Source organism: Peromyscus eremicus, chromosome 23 (genome assembly GCF_949786415.1).
Source record: "Peromyscus eremicus chromosome 23, PerEre_H2_v1, whole genome shotgun sequence".
Taxonomy (NCBI): Eukaryota; Metazoa; Chordata; class Mammalia; order Rodentia; family Cricetidae; genus Peromyscus; species Peromyscus eremicus.
Genome location: NC_081438.1, coordinates 12,472,113 through 12,492,226, shown reverse-complemented (window position 1 = coordinate 12,492,226; position 20,114 = coordinate 12,472,113). Strand labels below are relative to the sequence as shown.

General features: G+C 48.7%; 1 protein-coding gene across 1 annotated transcript; it reads right to left on the bottom strand.

The window, feature by feature from the left end:
• Positions 1-3,522: 3,522 nt before the first annotated feature.
• Positions 3,523-19,239, bottom strand: Arpc3 (actin related protein 2/3 complex subunit 3). Its single transcript, XM_059249606.1, has 7 exons — positions 19,108-19,239; positions 14,093-14,192; positions 9,757-9,833; positions 7,034-7,102; positions 6,165-6,291; positions 4,780-4,874; positions 3,523-3,807 (listed from the first exon to the last, which is right to left on the bottom strand). The coding sequence occupies exons 1-7, from the start codon at positions 19,111-19,113 to the stop codon at positions 3,745-3,747; spliced, it is 537 nt and encodes a 178-aa protein (XP_059105589.1). The 5' UTR covers positions 19,114-19,239; the 3' UTR covers positions 3,523-3,744.
• Between the last annotated feature and the right edge of the window lie 875 nt (positions 19,240-20,114).

Genomic DNA, 20,114 nt, shown 5'->3' with positions numbered 1-20,114 from the left:
AAAGGGCTGGGAATTGAACCTGGGGCTTTGTGAATGCTAGTCCAGTGTTCTGCCACTTGGCTACAACCCCAGCTGCTGCTGCTTCCCTTTTTTTTTTTTTTTTGAGACAGGGTCTCAAACCGTCCCCAGACTTGTGATGTGGCTGATGACTGTAAACTTCTGATCCTCCTGCCTCCACCTCCTGAGTGCTAGCATTAGAGGCAAGTGCTGGGGTGGAATAGCAGATAGATGGCTGAACTATTTTCTGGTGTATGTTCTCATCAGTGAGTGGCTGGATCAAGAAGACTTCATACCTACCATCTGACAGAGTTCGGTGCCAGTCAGCAGCAGATCTGGGTTCAGTTCCCAGTGCAAGCACACACACACACATGCATTCTGATGCCTAGTGCTAAACTGCCTTGCTTTTAAATTGTACACTCTGGTGTGGCGGCACACTCCTTTAATTCCAGCATGGGGGAGGCTGAGGCAGGTAGATCTCTATGAGTTTAAGACCAGTCTTCATAGTGAGTCCCAGGCCAGCCAGGGCTACATAGTGAGACCCTGTCTCAAACAAATCATATAAGGGAGGGATTCTGGGATGGCTCAGCAGGTAAAGGGAACTGCCACCAAGCCTGACAACCTGAATTTAATCCCATGGACTGGCAAATCCTATGGAGTGGCTCTCAAAAGTTGTCCTCTGGCTGGGCATGGGGCGCCCGCCTTTAATCCCAGCACTGGGGAGGCAGAGGCAGGTGGATCTCCAGTGAGTTCAAGGCCAGCCTGATCTACAGAGTGAGTTCCAGGACTTCATCGAGAGATTGTCTCTCTCCCCAAAATAGTTGTCCACTGGCCTCTATGTACCTACCCACATATAAATAACTGTAATAAAAAGTAGCATCTTCTAATAGTCTCTGAATGTTAGCATTACGTTTTGATTAGAACTTTACTTTTTACTGGAGACAGGGTCTCACTGTGCAGAGAGATGCACTATCAGAATATGCTATACAAATTGGGAGAAAACTGTAAAAATCAAACAAACTTTTAATCTCAAAATAAATCACTGTGGCTTTCTTTCTCCCTTTAACATGTTGCTAGGTCTGGAACAGAAATTTCAACCCCCAAACCAAGAATCTGATTTTAAGTAAGAATTCTAAAATGTATTTATTTTGAGCCAGAGTCTCATACGTCCCCGACTGGCCTGAACTCACTCTGTAGACCAAGCTGGCCTAAAACTCAAATCCCCCTGCCTCTGCCTCCCAAGTGCTGGGAATTCAGGACAGCCAGGGCTATGCAGAGAAACCCTGTCACCAAAAACCAAAACCAAAACCAAACCACAAAAAAAGACAAAACTTCCACACATAACCCAAGATCACCACCTTTTTGCTTTAAGCCGTGTCTTTAAAATTGTACAGAAGGTTTTCTCATTTTTCTTTTTCTTTTTTTTCTCACACTGGGCTGACACCCACAGCCTCTACCACTAAACCCTTTGTCCAGCCTCGGACAGGTTTGTACACAGTCCTGTGCTGGGCTGTATGGAAAGTGGTATTTAACTCGTCTGCGGCTCAGTGCACATAGGCTCCAGAGCACTGAGCTCAGGAATTCAAATTACATGCTCAGTCAGGCATGGCGGCACACGCCTTTGATCCCAGTACCTGGGAGGTGGAGGCAGGGGAATGTAGATGAGTTCAGTTATCCTCAGCTATATGGACAGTTAGTTGAGACCCAGTCTCAATAAATAATAAATCCATCTACTTATTTCAGCCGATTGAGGTGGTTCACGAGCATCCGGGCAATGGAGAGGTTGAGGCAGGACGGCCCCAAGTTCAAAACCGGCCTGGAACTCTGTCTCCAAAAAGGAAATTAGAGGGGCTGGGGAGATGGCTCTGCGGTTGAGAGCACTGGAGGCAGAGGCAGGTGGATCTCTGAGTTCGAGGCCAGCCTGGGCTACAGAGCTAATTCCAGGACAGACAGGGATACACAGGGAAACCCTGTCTAGAAAAACAAAAAGATCACTTTCCCCAGTCTCTTTTTTTCTTTTCTTTTTTTCTTTTTGGTCTGTCCTACCCTGCTATGCAGAGAAACCCTGTCTCAAATAAACAAACACACAAATAAATAACACTGGCTGCTCTTGTAGAGGACCCAGCTTTAGTTCCCAACACCTACACAGTGGCTCCCAAGTCTAACTCCAGTTCCAGGGGACCTGGTGCCCTCTGCTGGTCTCTTTAGGTACTGCAATGACATGGTGCTCAGACACATGCTGGCAAAACATCTACACATCAATCAATAAGTAAATCTAGCTGGGCGGTGGTGGCGCACGCCTTTAATCCCAGCACTCAGGAGGCAGAGGCAGGTGGATCTCTGTGAGTTCCGAGGTCAGCCTGGTCTAGAGTGAGTTCTACAGTGAGACCCTGTCTCAAAACAAACAAAAAAGAAATGAACAGTGAACTAAACAGTTCTCTGGAGAAGGTGCCCAAGTGGCCACGCGCAAAGCCGCTGACCATCTCAGAGAAACACAGACCAATGCACAACAAGATCCTATGTCACAGCCACCGGGAGAGCCAAGACAAGGAGACAAGTGTTGGCTAGATGTGGGGGGAACCAGTGTTCACATGTCACCGTGGGAATGTGAAACAGTGCACCTGCTGTGGAAAAAACAGACAGGTCTTCTCCAGAAGTTCCCATGTGACTCAGCGGTTCCACTCTGATGGATATAATAAGCAAGAGAAATGAAAACTTGTGGTCCACATTAAAAATGTGCACATGAACGTTCTTGGCAACCCTGTTCAGTTAGAGCTCCAAAATAGAAACAACACAAATGTCCACTGGATGATGAATTAATAAACATAATGTGATCTGCACCAAAATGGAATATTACTCAGCCATAAAAAGGAACGAGCTGGACATGGATGCAACACCATGGATAAATGTTGTAGATACTGCGCTAAGTCAAAGGAACCAGATATGAAAGGATAACTTTTGTTTGATTCCCCTTACACGAGGAATGGGGGGCAGAGGCATGGATTTAGAAACATGCTAACTGAAATAAGCCAGACTCAAAGGCTGGATTATCTACTCTAGGAGTCTATTATACGAAATGTCTAGAATAAACAAATCTATGAAGACAGGGAGTAGATTAGTCTAGAAGCTGGGGGCAGGAAGACTTTGGAGCAAAGGACTCGGAAGGTCACTGCTAAAGGCACGTCTTTTGGGTGTGATAAAAAGGTGTGCCATTAGATGTAGGTTATGGTTGTGAAAACTCGACATATATATGGACAACACCAAAGTGTTCATGATTTGAAAGGCTATGATGGAGCCTGGCACAGTGGAAGACACCTGCAATCCCAGGACAGGGCGTCAAGGCTGGAGGGCTTGGGGTTTAAGGCCCATGTGGGGGACACAGTGAGTTACGGGCCAGCCTGGGACTACACAGTGAGGTTGTCTCAAAAAAAAAAAACCAAACCAATCATAAATACAAAACTAGGCCCACCCCATTCCCAAATGTACACCACCCACACCCCTTCCCATAAAAGGGACTGTGTAAACTTTATCTCAAAAATGTTTTAATTCAATGTCTAAGGTACACAGTGACATTTATTACATATTAAGTACCAGCTTGAAATTGCCGAAAATTCAGATGACTCGACACCCACCCCAAATTCTCGATCAAGAGCTTTTCCGGCAAAGACGCACTCTCTCCTCGTCATACATAATGAACGGACATGAAGGACTGTGTCCACCTCGATGTGATGCTGCCCAGGGCTCCACTCACTGCCCAGGTCCAGAGAGACTCTTGTTCATGAACTGTCTCTTCACAAAGCAAGTCCACCACTGTCGAGGGCACAAGACAGAACAGGCTCAGGTTCAGGCTCAGGCTCAGGGCACAGTGCAACCTCAAGGACAGGCCAGCATTCCAGTCAATGTATGAAACACAACTGTATCTAAACGAGCTTGGCCTTTTGCATTAGACTCCAAGGTGACCACAGCAGAGCAGGTAAATGTGTTCACTTGCCCTCCAGAGGCGTGAGGCTTGCATCCACCCACAGGTAGAAAACATTTGGGGGTGGCGCACGCCTTTAATCCCAGATCCCAGCACTCGGGAGGCAGAGGCAGGTGGATCTCTGTGAGTTCGAGGCCAGCCTGGGCTACAGAGCGAGATCCAGCCCTTTGGACAGGCTCCAAAACTACATAGAGAAACCCTGTCTCGAAAAACCAAAAAAAAAAACACAAAAAACAAAAAAAACCCACTTGGTGGGGAAGGAGTGTGAGCTGGACACAGCAGCATGCCCGTATACCGCAGAACTAGAGGCTGAGTAGAAGCCCAAGGTCACCCTTGGCTGTACAGCCAGTTCAAGCTCAGCTTGTGCTACTGTCCCAACCCTTCCCGGCAGGGGGCCCTACCATCCTACCATGTCCTGAGCACACACAAACTCTGCTCTTTGTGACTTCTCCCTATGCAATAGAGCCATCATTTACATGGCATTCAGTGTACTCTAGGTGTGGGTAACCTGGGGCATTTCAAACCCACAGAGGATGCACACAGGTCACAGACCAACATCATGCCATTTGACAGAATACCCAGACTGTGGCTCCAATGGCTATCAAGGAATGACCACACATCCTATATGTAAACCCTGCACACGACTGAAATCTGTTCACTATTGAGTGTGGGGCAGTGAACGCTGCACTAGCCGAGTCCTCCTGGTCAGGCGGAAGTGAGCGTTCTTGGGACAGAAGACTTCAGTGGTTTCAGTGGTAGCAGAGCAAAGGGCTAAGATCCGATTAGATAGGCAGAGGACTCACCTTGCTGGGTTTATCATTCTGAGGGTCGAAAACTTTCTCACAGAGCCGCAGTCCAGTCTCTTGCCTCAGCTGCTGTAGGTACGCCCGCATGACTTCTGAAACAATGAAATCTGCACGTGAGGATACATGCCGGACACACTGCCTGCCCGGCCAGACACTGACCTCAGCGAGGGATTTGCATACATTCAGACAGCTTAGAGAAAGAAAGGCTGGTCCAGCCAGACCCTTTTCTTTTCTTTTCCTTCCTTCCTCTCTCTCTCGCTCCCCCCCTCACCCCCGAAACAGGGTTTCTCTGTGTAGCTTTGGTGCCTGTCCTGGATCTCTCTCTGTAGCCCAGGCTGGCCTTGAACTCACAGAGATCTGCCTGCCTCTGCCTCCGGAGTGCTGGGATTAAAGGCGTGTGCCACACCACCCGGCTAGATTATTTTTTTTCTCTTTCTCTCTTTCTCCCCCCCCCCCACACTCGCATGTATTTGCACGTGCGTGCACGTGTGTGTGTGTGTGTGTGTGTGTGTGTGTGTGTGTGTGTGTGTGTGTGTTGGCAGGAGCTGGTTCACTCCTTCTTTGGTGGGGGTCCCAGGAATCAAACTCAGACCGTCAGGCTGAGCCATCTTGCTGACTCCAAATGGTTTTTTTTTTTTTTAAAGATTTATTTATTTATCATGTATATAGCATGTATCCCCGCAGGCCAGAAGAGGGCGCCAGATCTCATTACAGATGGTTGTGAGCCACCATGTGGGTGCTGGGCATTGAACTCAGGACCTCTGGAAGAACAGCCAGTGTTCTTAACCTCTGACCCATCTCTCCAGCCCTCCAAATGGTTTTTAACTACATTCATTTATTCATTTTGGTCCAACAGTCTCTGCGTGTTACACGTGTTAGCAAGCTCTTCCATGAGAGTAAAGGCAGCACCTGTGTGCTAAGCGCCCACCGTCAACGGGCTGGGGGGGGAGGGAGGGTTCAGTGGAGAAGCAGCTTGCTGTGCGAGCATGAGGACCAGAGTGTGAATCTTCAGCACCCACGCAAAGGTAGGATGGACATGGTGGCAGGCCTGTCATCCCAGCCCTTAGGAGGCAGAGTCAGGGGATTCCTAGAGCACGTCGGCCAGCTACACTAGCTGAACCAGTGAGCTCCTGGGTCAGTCAAAGAGCCTGCCTCCTCACATGCAACGTGGAGAATGATCAAGGAAGACCCGCCATCAACCTCTGGCGTCCACACACATATGCCCACAAATCTACATGCCCACAAGTGCATTCACACCCACACCTACACCTACTTGCTACACACACACACCCCTCACACACGCACAGTCCCGTCACACACACACACACACACACACACACACACACACACACACATCCCTCACACGCACAGTCCCGTCTCACCATCCTCCTGTTTGTTCGCGGGCTTGGCATAAATGGCATTGAGGGGAAAGCCAGGCTCTCCGGGAATGGGAAAGTTGGTGATTCCTAGCGTGTACATTTCCTTCTCGCCTTGGCTCTTGGAATTGCACTAAAATTAAAGGACACATTTGATAAGAAGAGTAATTAATTCCTGAACGGCCACTGCTCGGTGCAAGCAGCTGCCAGGGGTAACAGGGTTTCGTGAGCGCCCTTCTGCGGTGAGCGAACCTGCAGGACTCTTCTTCTGCTTCCCAGAAATAAAACCACAGAACCTACGACCGGGATCCAGTAGTTAAAAACTGGAAACCAAACTCACCATCCAGACAGACATGTCTCTTCACAAACGCACAATAATATCTTTTAGTTTAGTTGGTTTTTTTTTTTTTAAATTTTCTGAGACAGTCTTACTATGTAGTCCAGGCTGTCTTCAAACTCACAGAGATCCACCTGCCTCTACCTCCAGAGTGCTGGGATTAAAAGCATGCGCCATCACACTCAGCCCTGCTAAGATCTTACTAGTTAAATCCTGAAGTAGTGATAAACGCGAACACGCTCTTTGAAACACACGAGGACTGTGAGCCTTTAAGTAGGGGAGACGCTAACATGGCTGTGTGCTGCTGTCCTCCACACCCGATGCAGATGCTCATCTGTTCTCAGAGGATGAAGGAGACTCCTGTCTCCACACATACGACACCTCCCAGCCCCCATTCCTGTCAGTTCCCCTGTGGGTTGAGACCCGCAGCAGAGAGACCTTCGGCTTGTCCTCTGGTCTTAGCAGACCTGTGTGCTTGTGAGGGATAGCCTCTTTCCTTCTGTTGTCCTTGGGTGAAGAGCCAAGCCTGCCTCATTACCTTTTGGAGTTTCTTTAGACACTCGGAAATGTAGAGCGTGATGTAGATCAAGGTCCTGTCCGCTTCATTCTGCAAAGGAGAAGAAAACAACATAATGGCCACGTGAGAAGGACGCATCTCTGCCCTCGTTATCCGCTGGCAACCCACGGGATGCATGGTCCCCCAAGCCCAGCTGTGTGGCTGCCCTGGCCAACAGCCCCGTATAACATGGAGAATGAACAGCTGGGGGTGACTCCAAGGGTGGCTCTTTTTTTTTTTCTTGGTTTTTCAACACAGGGTTTCTCTGTGTAGCTCTGGCTGTCCTGGAACTCACTCTGTAGACCAGGCTGGTCTTGAACTCAGAGATCCGCCTGCCTCTGCCTCCTGAGTGCTGGGATTAAAGGTGTGCTACCACCACCCGGCTAAGGTGGCTTATTTTTAAAAAACCATTTTTCCCTTGAGAGTCTCAGAACAGACTCTTCCTAGGCAGTGGAAGAAGTCATTCCACACGTTCTGGGAGGGCTCCGCAGGCCCGACATCTTCATCTACTAGCAGGAAAATCTAAAGGCAGTGACTACTGATCACATGGGGCCTGTACCCCAGACCCAGGTTTACAGTTATGGTCAGAAAAGAGGTCACACATGCCCCCCACACTCTGTTTTGTTCTGAGCTAGGCTCTCTGCTTCACAGTCCTGTCTGGCCTCGAATTCTTGGACAATCCCTCTGGCTCCTTACAGGTGGATGCTACACCCAGCTTGTCCCTATCACACCTCTCACAAACACGGCACAAGCTGGCTGCTGGCTACAGAAACGCTGTCAGCACTGGATGGAGTCCATATCCTGTTGGATCCTGATATCCCAGAATTGAGCGAGCAGAGGCTTAAGTCACATAGTTTACAACACTGTCAAGAACATTCCTTGCCCTTCTTTGTGCTCATCTCGGAGCTCAGCAGATGTTTTGTGCATCTGTCCCCTTTACAGGCAGGCTCTCTACTCTCCCCTTGACCACCCTCCTCACAGGGAGACAAGGGAGGAAGTGGTCCCAGGAAGGGCCAGCCATTCATGTTCCATCCCCACTCCATCCCAGCTGGGTCCACGACATAGCGGTGCAGTAGACCACCCCTCTGAAATGCTTGGGACCAGAAGTCTTCCAGAAGCGAGGAAGTCTTCCAGAAGCGATGTGGTCTCGATTTGGGAATATCTGCGCAGAATTCACTAGTTAAACTTCCTGAATCCAAAACACTCCAAAATCCAGTTTGTAGCTTAGGGATCTAGAGCATTTCAGGCTTGTTTGCCTTTTAGAGTAGGGAGGGAGGGTATTGCTTGTACTTTTTTTGAAACACAGTTTCAGCCTGGAACTCACAGCAATCCTCTTGCCTCAGCTTCCCAAGTGCTGGAATGACAGCAGTTTATTCTCAGTGTCCAACCTGACACCTCTGCATACATACAAAAAAGTGATGGGAGGCAGAGGCAGGGGGATTACCCTAAGTTCCAGACCAGTGTGGCCTATATAACAAGTTCCAGCCAGGGCTACATAGTAAAACCCTGTCTCAAAGCCAGTGAACAGACTTTTGACCAGTTATCCATAAATTGGGCCTGGCACTTCCTGGTGCTTAGTCAATACTAAATAAACACAGACCTGGGCTTGGCAAAACTGTCAAGGCTGAATAACAAGCTTTTCAGGCTTTGTGGCTAAGGCAGTCTTTGTTGTGGCCGATCAATAAGTTCAGTATGAGAGCAGCCACTGCTAATCCATAAACAAACGGACGTGGCTGTGTTCCCACAACATATATTTGCAAAGAGAGGCAGTGGGTCACTTGGCCTACAGAGCAGTAAGGATTCGGAAGGGAAGGAATAAAAAGTAACACAGGACTGGGGTGAGAGCTCAGTGGTTAAGAGCAACTGCTTTTTCCCAGACCTGGGCTTCTTCCCAGAACACACACAGTCATTTCTGGGTTTTTTTTTTTTTTTTTTTTTTTTTTTTTTTCCCGAGACAGGGTCTCTCTGTGTAGCTTTACGCCTTTCCTGGAACTCACTTGGTAGCCCAGACTGGCCTCAAACTCACAGAGATCCGCCTGGCTCTGCCTCCCAGAGTGCTGGGATTAAAGGCGTGCGACACCACCACCTGGCTCCACACACAGTCATTTCTAACTGGAGTTACAAGGGACTCAACTGCCAGCTCCCTCTTCTGGCCCCTAAGGGCACTACGTGCGCGCGCGCGCGCGCGCGCGCACACACACACACACACAAATAAATAATTTGTTTTTGAGACAGGGTCTCTGTACAGAGCCCTGGCTGTCTTGGAACTCACTATATAGATCAGGCTGCCCTCCAACTCACACAGATCTACTTGCCTCTGTCTCCCAAGTGCTGGGATTAAAGGTCTGTGCACCCATGCTCAACCTAAAATAAATAATCTCAAAACAACAACAACAACAAAACCCCACAGCATTTCCCATCCAGCCTTGTTTTCAAATTCTAAAAGCAGACACACCATTTCATTTAACCTTTACAGCAACCCTGACTTCCAAGTAGATGTTTTTTTGTTTTGTTTTGTTTTTGTTTTTTAAGACAGGGTTTCTCTGTGCAGTCCTGGCTGTCCTGCAACTCGCTCTATAAACTAGGCTGGCCTCAAACTCACAGAGATCCTCCTGCCCTTGCTTCCTGGGTGTTGGGTTTAAAGGCGTGCACCACCACCACCACCTGGCTCGAGGCAGATATTTATCCCCGTCTCTGGAAGTTACCTTAATTTCATAGTTCTTGAAGAAGACGTTGGCCTTGAAGTAGTAGATGGCTTCATCCACAATATCTGTGTCTTTTGCTAAGCAGGAAACAAGGAGGAAGGCAGAGACATTACCAAAGGCAAACCACCCACCCACAGAAGCTGTAAGGAGAGGTTTCCAAGCGTAATTATCACAAGATCTGGAGGTGGATAAAGTAGATTGCGGCTGGGGCTAGCTGGAGAGATGGCTCTGCCCTTAAGAGCACTGGCTGCCCTTGCAGAGGACCTGGGTTAGTTCCTGGGGATCTGGCGCCCTCTTCTGGCCTCAAAGGGCACCAGGCAAAAACACTGATAGAAAAAAAATAAATAAAACTTAGAAAAATAAACAAGGCTACTGAAATACAGTCTTCAACGCTATTTCCAAAAACCAATGTGGCTTATTTTTAGTTTTATTATCTCTGAAAAAATCATATGTGCTCATAAGAAAAACTAAATCAATTAAAAAAAAAGATTACCATCTTAATTAAGACTTATCACCCAGAACAAACTATTATTGCTATTTAGTAACCAGTTAAGACCTCAATGCACTTACAGAAATGGGCTGAGAGACAGGCTAACTCCCTTTGAAGTGCTCCTTACCACTGAGCCATCCCTCCAGCCCCAACAGTCTAACTAAGTGCTCTGAAAAGGAAAAAAAAAGCATTCAATATAATTGTATTTGAACCCACACACTGCAGTTTCAGGGCAAATACTCCAATCATTTGGGAACACTGGGGTTCAGATGACTTTCTTTCTTTTTATGGAAACCGTGGCTTAAATACAGCATGAGGTGTTCTAAGTGGCCACAAACTGAGGAAAGCCAGAAGCACTCTGTGACAAACACAGACCTCATCAAACAATTGCTTTGGCAATCTTGTCTCTTTTTCATTTTGACAGGACAGACTTTCCGGGTTTGATAGCCAGCAGCTGGCTGCAGCAGCACCACTGACACTTCTTGTCCTCCGCTGCCATGTTCTCGAACGGTGCAAGGCAGAGCGGCCCGAGGGTGCAGCCCTGGGCAACTGCCTCACAACCTAGCCAGTTCCTCTGCTGGAGGATCCCTGCGGAATTTTACTCTAGCCGCTGTGTTCTTTATTCTCTGCTCTCAATAAGAGGAAACTTCTGAGCACCTGGGAGGAGACAGCGGAGGAGAAGGGGCCTCGAACAGAGCGTGGCACACAAAGTCATCTAAAGACATTTGACAACAGAGGAGAATTTTTCTGTAGGTGATCTTAAACCCCAGGCCTCAGACATGCTATGCACAAGGTCCTCCCTTACCACAGGGCCCTCCCTCTGCCCCAGAATTCATCTCATCAATGCTAAGACAATTCACAACACAGACATCCATGACAACAGTTCAACATTGCCCTCTGGGAAATAAAGAGTCAGTCACCCCTCCTTCGTTCAGTTTCTCAGGGTCTCATTCCTCCTTGAGGAGTCAAGAACTTCGAAGGTGGTTCATGTTTTCTCCATTCTGGGGTGGCTGTGTCTGCTGGTGCAATGTGCTATCTGTAACTATATGACAAATGGCTCTTCCGCGTTCTGGGCCAACGTTCTTTTCCTTTGGGCTGTTAATTTTGTAGTACTGCTGTTCTCCTCACGTCTGTCTTTTTCCATCTGTTCCTTTTTCTCAGAATCAAGTAAAAACTGTGGGGACTTGCCAAATCCACTGAGTGTACTTATGTTTCAACCAGTGTTGACAACGCATTCACCTAAGAGCAGGTCAAGGAGAATAACCCGGCAGAGGAAGGGCAGGGGATGAGGACACAGCTGGAAATTGTAACTGTGGTCATGGAAACTGAATGGAACTCGGGCCAGACGTTTGCAGGCTCTGGGGTGCTGTGTCTGCAGCCACAGAAATGACACCGTTGGCGGAACATCTCAGAACACGTCAGAAAGCTTCGGGTTTGAAAAGGGGCTTCTGGAACAGTGAAAAACTGCCTCCAAAATCAAATGGGGGATCTGGAGGGGGGGCATTCAATCTTGATGACAACAGACAACAAACAGGGAATACGGTGTGTGGCCCCAAAATTCAGGAGCCTCAGACCAGACTGGGAAACAAAGCTGAGATCAAGTATCAAAGATCAAAATACATCCAGGCGGTGTTGGCACAGGCCTTTAATCGCATCACTCGGGAGGCAGAAGTAGGCAGATCTCCATGAGTTCAAGACCAGCCTGGTCTACAGAGTGAGTTCCAAGACAGCCAGAACTACACAGAGACCCTGTCTTGAAAAACAAACAAACAAACAAAAACCAAAAAACAAGCAAAATCACAGGCTGGAGAGATGGCTCAGCAGTTAAAAGCACTGCTGCTCTTCAGAGGATCCAAGTTCAGTTCCTAGCACTCACATTGGCTCACAACCACCTGTAACTCCAGTTCTAGGGAATCTATCACCCTCTTTTGGCTTTGGTAGATGCAAACACACCACATAAAAGAAAAATAAATAAATTAAAGTAGATGGACTTGCAAAGTAAGTATTAATCAAGATGATCCAAACTCCAAACAAAAAAGAATGCATGTTCTCCCCACATGCCCCGTCCAAGAATCCTAGCCACATACTCATACAAGCAGACGTAAGTGTGTGCACAGTGTAACATCTACAAAGGAGACCAAGAAACAGTGACATCAAGTAACAAGGAGGGACAGAATATGTGTAAAAGGGCAAGAGGAGCTGGGCGGTGGTGGCGCACACCTTTAATCCCAGCACTCAGGAAGCAGAGGCAGGCGGATCTCTGTGAGTTCGAGGCCAGCCTGGTCTACAGAGTAAATTCCGGGAAGGATGCCAAAGCTACACAGAGAAACCCTGTCTCGAAAAGAAAGGAAGAAAGGAAGAAAGGAAGAAAGGAAGAAAGGAAGAAAGAAAGAAAGAAAGAAAGAAAGAAAGAAAGAAAGAAAGGAAGGAAGGCAGGCAGGCAAGAGGACATAAGCTATTTTCATTTTCAACTCTGTCTATACTAAAAGTGAAACTCCGTGGCTTCAGAACGGCCAACCCAGCCATACAGGTCACTGAGATGGACAGTCGGAGACTGGGCAAGGGTCTGAGTGGCTTCTTTAAAGCAGCTCTTTTTGGTTTTGGTTTAAAACCAAAATTTAAAAGAAAGAAAACAGAACAAGCCACCGCCACCAAAACCAAACCAGTTAAAAGACAAACAACAAAAACTCCACTAGAAGCAAAGAAAGGAAATTCATACGAACAAAAGCATGAACAGAAACGAGCAGTTTCAAAGCACATGGGGGAGTTAGGATTGCAGCGTGGGGCACATGCCTGTCACCCCAACACTGGGGAAGCAGGCAGGGGGTCACCAGGAGGGTCCCCACAAACCGAGGCTGGCTTGTCTGACTTCAGGTCCATCGGTTTCACCCTCTTCTGACGTATCCAAAAAAGGGTCTAACACTGGGGTTTGGTGAAAAATAAGGACCCCAAGGCTAAGACACTGACAGGGCTGTGACAATGACTCAGAGGATCAGAGCGCTGCAGGGAAGCTCAACCGCCCGAGCTGGGATCCCCGGGACTAATGTCAAAACCTGAAGTGGCGTATCATCTTCTCACGTCCACTTGTGTGCTGGGGCACACATCGGCCCTCACACACAAACATGCACAGTCCAGGACAAATGACTATTTTTGAAAAGTTGACAGGAGAAGTAATAGCTTTAGTGGGGAAGGGTTAATTTTTCTTGGTTTTGGAGACAGGTCTCCCTGGGTTGCTTAGGCTGGTCTTGAACTGCCAGACTCCAGCCACCTCCTATCCCAGCCTCCTGCGTACAGCACCACGCCCACAGAATGCTTTCTGCTGCTTGTCTGTTTCCAGCATGACGACAGAAGGCTGGGGACCCGGCACTAAGTTAGTCTGACATGACTGACAGTGACTGTGGCCAGAATTAAACACATTTCCTCTTTCTCTGTGTTGAGACAAGGTCTCATGTAGCCCAGGTTGGCCTGCAACTTGCTGAGGATGACTTTGAACTTCTGCTCTCCCTGCCTCCACCTAAGTGCTAGGATTACAGGTGTGCACCACAACACCTGGCTCACGGTGAACCGGGGATGGAACCCAGGCCCTCCTGCATGCTGGGCGAGGTCTCTCCCTACCGAGCTACACCCCCAGTCCACATTTCCTCTTTCGCTTCACCCACGCGTCCTGAAGGAGTCAGAAGCGACAAGGCAGTTTCCTGTGATGTCTCGAGGTGTGAAGTGTCACACCTGGCAGAGTGCAAGCAACCCGGTGGAGTCCAAGCGACCCGGCGAGGCCCTTCCCTGCTCCCACGGCAGCGGCTTGGCTGGACCGTCTGAACCCGAACGGAACAGAACATTGAGACTCACTCTCTCGAGGGGCGGGTCCTTTGAACTGACTTCTGAGGGGCAACAGTGCCATGTTTCCGATGAGCTTCGTGTCAGGGTCCATGAGAGAAGAGTGGTAAGCCTGCGGTGACAAAGCCGGGGAAGAAAGAACACGCGTCACCAGGCGACAGGTCAGTCCTCCAAAGGAGGACTCCACCTGAGACCAGCTCCGGGAGGAGAGGGTGGCGGCAGCAGTGTGACCAGCTCCTGCCTCAAGAAAACCAACCGGCAGATCCGGAGACGGTCTGTCAGCTGGACGCTAAGCACAGCCACGCCCCCAAACTAAATCAGACATGTGACACAGAGGGAGTTAGTACCCCTACTTCACCACTGAAAAAAATTACAGTTAACTGTTGTCTATGTTCCTTTTCGTTTTGTTTTTTTTTTCAAGACAGGGTCTCACTATGTAGCTCTGGCTGTCCTGGAACTCGCTCTGTAGACCAGGCTAGCCCAGAACTCACAGAGATCTGCCTGCCTCTGCTTCCCGAGTGCTGGGATTAAAGGCGTGCGCCACTACATCTGGCTTTACTGTCTATGTTCTTTCTTCCTTTTTTTAAAAAAAAAATTTAATTTTATTTCACGTGCACTTGTATTTTTGCCTGCATGTATATCTGTGTGAGGGTGTCAGACCCCATGGAACTGAAGTTACAGACAGCTGTGAGCTGCCATGTGGGTGCTGGGAATCGAACCTTGGACCTCTGGAAGAGCAACCAGTGCTCTTAAATGCTGAGCCTTCTCTCCAGCCCTGTTGTCTATGTTCTTAACATTCTCTTCTATGCTATTACTATTTTGTGTTTGTCTTCATGGATCTGGGTACACAGGTGTGTGGGTGCACATGTGTGTGGGTGCACATGTGTGTGGGTGCAGAGGTCAGAGTCTGTGTCAAGTGTCTTCCTCAATTGCTTCCCCACCTTTATATTTGAGACAGGGGCTCTCCCTGAACCTGAAGGTCACCTACTGGCCAGATGGCCGGCCAGCAGGCCCCAGAGACCCTCCTGTCTTCCCTCCCCAGCACTAGGTTTACGGGCACACGCCACCACATCTGGCTATTTTTGTGGAGCCTGGGATTGAACTCGATGCTTGAGTGGCAAGCACTTCACCAACTGAAACTCCTCCCCAGCCCCAGCTCTTCTTGAGACAGGCACTCACTGAGTAGCCCAGCCTGGCCTGGGACTCCCTAAGGAGACCAAGCTGACCTCAAGCTCACAGAGATCTGCTCGCCTCTGCCTCCTGGGAATACATCCTTAGCCTGGGAATGTGGTGTGGAGGGCTATGTTTCCTTCCGGTGGGCGCATTCCACTATAGAAACCACAAAACAGATTTCCCACCCTCCAGCTAGCCAGGATGCAAGCCCTAGTTTTGGAATCGGCTGCTTCCTGTCTTTATGTCTCCGATCAAGACTGCATGCTTCTTCCTTGAATCTGTTTCCCCACCCCCCACCCCCTTCAACCCCAACAGGGTTTCATGTACCTCAGGCTGGCCTCTCACTTACTATGTAGGTGAGGATGACTTTGAAGGTATCCTCCTGCCTCTACCTCCCCAGTGCTGGGAAGACAGGTCTAGAGAACCACAGTGTTGGCTTCAGGCAAGTGCTCTACCAACTAAGCTCTACCGCAATTCCCACCAGCCTGTTTCTGAGCTTGTAAAATGAGTAAGATACACTACACCTTTGAAGAGGGAAAACCGTAACCATGAACCACCTCGTGTGCTGGTTCCTAGTTTTTCTTCTATGTCTGCTGTGAACAAAACCGTTCATTCATTGATCAAATGATTGCCAAGCACCTTTTTCTGTGCAAGAGAGAATGAGTGACAGCGTAATTGGCCAGGTAGTGGTGGTGCACACCTTTAATCCTAACACCAGGGAAGCAGAGGCAGGCAGATCTCTGTGAGTTCGAGGCCAGCCTGGTCTACAGAGTGAGTTCCCGGATAACCAGGGCTACTCAGAGAAACCCTGTCTTAAAAAGACAAAAACAAAAAAATTATTATGTGTTGTACCTGTGTATGGGGATTTCTATGTGTATACAGTGCCCACAGAATCCACAAGTGGGTGTCAGGTTCCCTGGAGCTAGAATCAGAGGCAGCTGTGAGCTGCTGGATATGGATGCCGGGAACAAGATTCTAGTGCTTCAGGATGAGGATGGGGCTTTCCCTATCAACGGTAGCTAGCCCTGCAAGAGCCACTCTGCCCCACCTAGTATAACTTTTATGCACATTTAAAACATCTTTAAATTTATTTATGTATTTTATGTATGAGTGCATGCCAGAAGAGGACATCAGATCCCATTATAGATGGCTGATGTTTGTGAGCCGCCATGTGGGTGCTGGGAATTGAACTCAGGACCTCGGGAAGAGCAGCCAGTGCTCTTAACCGCTGAGCCATCTCTCCAGCTCTTACACACTTCTGTTATCCAAAGGCACTGCTGCACTACCCGAACACGATGTCCCGAGGGGCTGAGCCTTTCCCCCTTCCCTTCATTTCCTACGCCAAGATTCATTTAAAACTAGCCAGTCGTGAAAGACACAGTCACTACCTGAGTGAGAATGAAAAAGACGTGAACTGCCCACCCCGTTGTGCCGGCTAGCTCAGTTTTAGCCATGGCACATCCTCTTCTTTGGCAAAAAGAAACTGCTTGGTAAAGTTGCTTTTGCTTTTCTTGTGTGTTTGTGTGATACTGAGTGTACGCGTTTCCAACAGCAGCAGCACTGGGCTGCTGAGCCACTTCTCTAGGCCCTGATATGAGATCATATATGTGTGTGTGTGTGTGTGTGTGTGTGTGTGTGTGTATGTATATGTATAAATATACATATGTATATGTATGTATGTATATACGCACACACATATACACACATATATAGGCATATATATGATGTTTCACACTAATAGAGAAAGCAGACATAAAATAAGTAACCATAGGTTAAGTCCAGAACTTTCTGTGCCCAACTGGAACGAGCACAGATCTTTCCTTCCTGGCTTAAACTCTGGCTTTAGTACTTGTGAGCAATTTGTGAACAATTGTGCAAGTGACTTAATTCCCGAGCCCCAGTTCCTTCAGCAACACCCTAATAATAAGGACATCTATTTCTTTTTTTCTTTTTCTTTTTGGTTTTTCGAGACAGGGTTTCTCTGTGTTGTTTTGGTGTCTTTCCTGGATCTCACTCTGTAGACCAGGATGGTCTCAAACTCACAGAGATCCGCCTGGCTCTGCCTCCTGAGTGCTGGGATTAAAGGTGTGCGCCACCACCGCCCGGCAAGGACATCTATTTCACAGTGACATCCTGAGAATGAAGGGCTTATCTGGACAGCAACTCTGGGTCTCCACATACATTAATAGTCAGTAACTGTTAAGACTCACAAAGACCCACAAATCTTACAAAGCTAAACATGGTGATGCAGGCCTGTGGTCCCAGATACAGGAAAATCCCAAGTTCAAGGCCAGCCTGGGCAACTTTATGAGACCCTTTCTCAAAATAAAAGGTAAAAAGGAGGTGGGGATATAACTCAGTGGTAGAGGATCTATGTAGCCTGCCATGAGACTCTGGGTTCAATTCCCAGTGCTGCCAAAACACATACACACAGCTCTTTTTTGTTACAAGTACACCTTATTTATACCAGCCTCTTACCCCTCAGTCACTGGGGACTGTATTGGTTCTACTTTTTACAATTGTACATGCATGCACTCATGTGTGAAGGACAGAGTCAATGCTGGGTATCCTCCTCAATTACTTCTAGTTTTTGTGTGTGGAGTGTATGTATACGTGTTCATGCAAGTATATGTGTATATGCACACGTGGAGGCCAGAGGTCTCTTCCGCAACTGCTTCCCACTTTATTTTTGAGACAAGGAGCCTCAGGGATCGCTATACCTTCCCAGCTCTGGAATTCCAGACAGGAGCTTCCTCCTCTGACTGTTTACTTGGATGCTAGGCATCCAAACTCTGGGCCTTGTGCCTTAAACAGAGCCACTTCCTCAGCCCCCAGTGTCTCTCACTGAACCCAGAACTTGCTGATCTGGGGCTGGACTGGCTGGCTGATGAGCCCAGAGGACCTCTCCAGGGCTGGAGGAATAAACACGAGCTGCTGCGCTGACACCCCCGCCCTCAGCCTCACCTCTTGCACAAGCATTTTCCCAAGCTTCTTTCCGCCCCCACCCCCCATTTTTATAGCTATATAGCCCAAGCTGGCCTAGAACTCACTATACAGTCCACTTGGGCCTGAGATTTGTAATCCTCCTGCCTCTGTCTCCAAGTGTTGGGATGACAGGTAAGTGCCACCACGGGAGGCTAGTGTGGTCACCTATCGATTTTCTTCACAGAATTTGTTAAGATCTGAAACTACCTCCTATTTATATTCACATGGTTATTGTCTACCCGTGAAAATGTAAGCTCCCGGAGGGGGCTTTAGTCGCCGCTGTTAACAGTCTTCATTGTGAGAGTTCACTGACGCTTGTCCAGTGTGGACTTCATTCAATCGTCCCTTTGCTAATCTGCAAAACGGAACCCGTGATGGAGACCGGCAGCCAGACGTTAAGGACTACCAGTCCATCGTCCTTTTTTCCTCCCACTCGAAAGCGCACAAAAAGGAGACTCCTGGAAACCAGCGCCGACTGGGTGGTGGGAGCTCCAGCTGGGAGGACGAGGTAGGGGTCCGTCAGGGAAGTGAAGCCGGACAGGAGATTAGCAGCAGGCCGACCCACTCCCCGGGGCGGAGGAGGAAGTGGAAGTGACAGGGGAGAGAAAAGCAGAAGCTGGACCCTAGATTTAAAAATAAATTAAAAGCCTCCGTTCTTGACTTCGGGGCTCTCGGGTGGGATCTGGGAAGAGTGGGGGACTAGGGAGAAAGCAGCGGGGCGAGCAAGGGACCTGAGGATGGAGGCAAAGGACCGGGCTGGAGAGCAGGGCGGCGGTTTGCTCTCTCTCCGACCTCCCAGCGCGGGCCTCCCGCCTCTCCTCAGGCCCCGGCCCCGCTCGGCTCCCCGCCCTCGGGGCTCGAAGCCTTACCGGCATGTTGGCGTTTGGCGGTGTCCGGTTTCGATCCAGAGACGCAGGACTCAGGTAACGCGGAACGCTTCCGGCCAGCTGCCTGGGTGGAGTGGGCGGAAGTGAGCCGGAAGAGGCGGGCGAAGCGAAAAGATGCACTTCCGGCCTGGCTTCCGCCCCTGGCTGCTGCGGCTGCGCTGATCGGAAGGCACGCCAGGGGGAGCGCGAGCATTAGGTTCTGAGTGTAGCGCATGCGTAAAACGGCGCAGAGAAAAGCTGGGCTTTGCAATTGAAGCATCCCTGAGAGGTTAATAATCACCCGCCCCCCCTCCCCTCCGCCTTTTCCTCATTCCCTGGCTTCAGTTTCAAATCCAGGAGCACTCAGTTCCCTGAGTTACCCTTCTGCCATGTCTAGTTCTTTTTATTTTTACCACAGTCCACGTGGGGAAGTAGAAATCAGGTCTGTTTCCACCATGGGGACTCTTGGGCTCGAACTCTGGAACCTTTACACACTGAGCCATCTCAGTGGCCCTTACTTTTATTTTCTTGAGAGAGTGTCTTATGACGTCCAGGCTGGGCTCAAACTGGATATATCAAACTTGACATATATGTATCTTGAATTCATGATCCATCTGCCGCCACTTGTATACCTTTATTCTGGCATCGTGGTTTCCATCACTCCTGGTTGTTTGCGTAGTTTTATGATGTTTACTTGTGATGTTCCTATCTCCCTTGTTATGTGGAGACAGTCAGGGACCGCCATGGGGGTAAAGGGCAGAAAACTCCTGGGCCTACACCATGAACTGTCTGTCAGGCACTAAATGTGTAGCCTGTATCATTCCCACTCTTTCAGCAAGGTGTGGTATGTCTTCCAGTGTCATGGCAAGGACTAACTGGCCATGAAAACCAAGTGTATTGTAAGGGCCAGAGTGATATCACGTCTGCAAGGATGAAGACAAACCCACCACTCACACCCACTATATATATAAATATGTATATATAAATATATATATAATAAATATATACAT